This window comes from Camelina sativa, unplaced genomic scaffold (genome assembly GCF_000633955.1).
Source record: "Camelina sativa cultivar DH55 unplaced genomic scaffold, Cs unpScaffold08753, whole genome shotgun sequence".
NCBI classification, from domain to species: Eukaryota; Viridiplantae; Streptophyta; class Magnoliopsida; order Brassicales; family Brassicaceae; genus Camelina; species Camelina sativa.
Window position 1 is genome coordinate 1 of NW_010929816.1, and position 425 is coordinate 425.

The following is a 425-nucleotide window of genomic DNA, read 5'->3' on the forward strand; positions in this document are numbered from 1 at the left end:
GCGTGAAGAACTATGTTTACTGGTAGTCTCTTGTTCTGTGAAGCGTGGAGACGTGCGTCGTACGAAAGCTTTAAAGGGTCCATTGAGCTACACACTTTCTCTCTTTCGATCTCGTCTAGGTTCGGATGAGCTTTCAAGAAGATGTCTATAGCTCTGTAGAGATCGTCGTCTGATTTTCTAGCGGATTTGGGGACAAGGTTGGCGATCGCGTTGAACTTGGAGATCGTTAGCTCTCCGTAAGTAGCGATCTCTGCTAAGTAAGAGTCAACTGTTTTAGCGACTCTCTGTAGTGTAACAGAGCAGAGTCCTCTGTTGAAGTCTCCACCGTTGAAAACACCGACGTTTTTCTCCTTTTCGACGAAACTAGAGATGATTCTTCTGACACTGTCGAGATCTAGTAACCGTTCTCCGTCGTAGGTGAAAGA

At 45.9% G+C, this 425-nt stretch overlaps 1 protein-coding gene across 1 annotated transcript; it reads right to left on the minus strand.

Annotated features, from left to right (window-relative positions):
- Positions 1-5: 5 nt before the first annotated feature.
- LOC109131940 (root phototropism protein 2-like) lies at positions 6-422 on the minus strand (the record flags this gene model as incomplete). The annotated part of the gene is made up of 1 exon (XM_019243106.1): positions 6-422. A coding segment is annotated over one exon (417 nt), but the record flags the coding sequence as incomplete, so codon positions are not given.
- Positions 423-425: the final 3 nt, after the last annotated feature.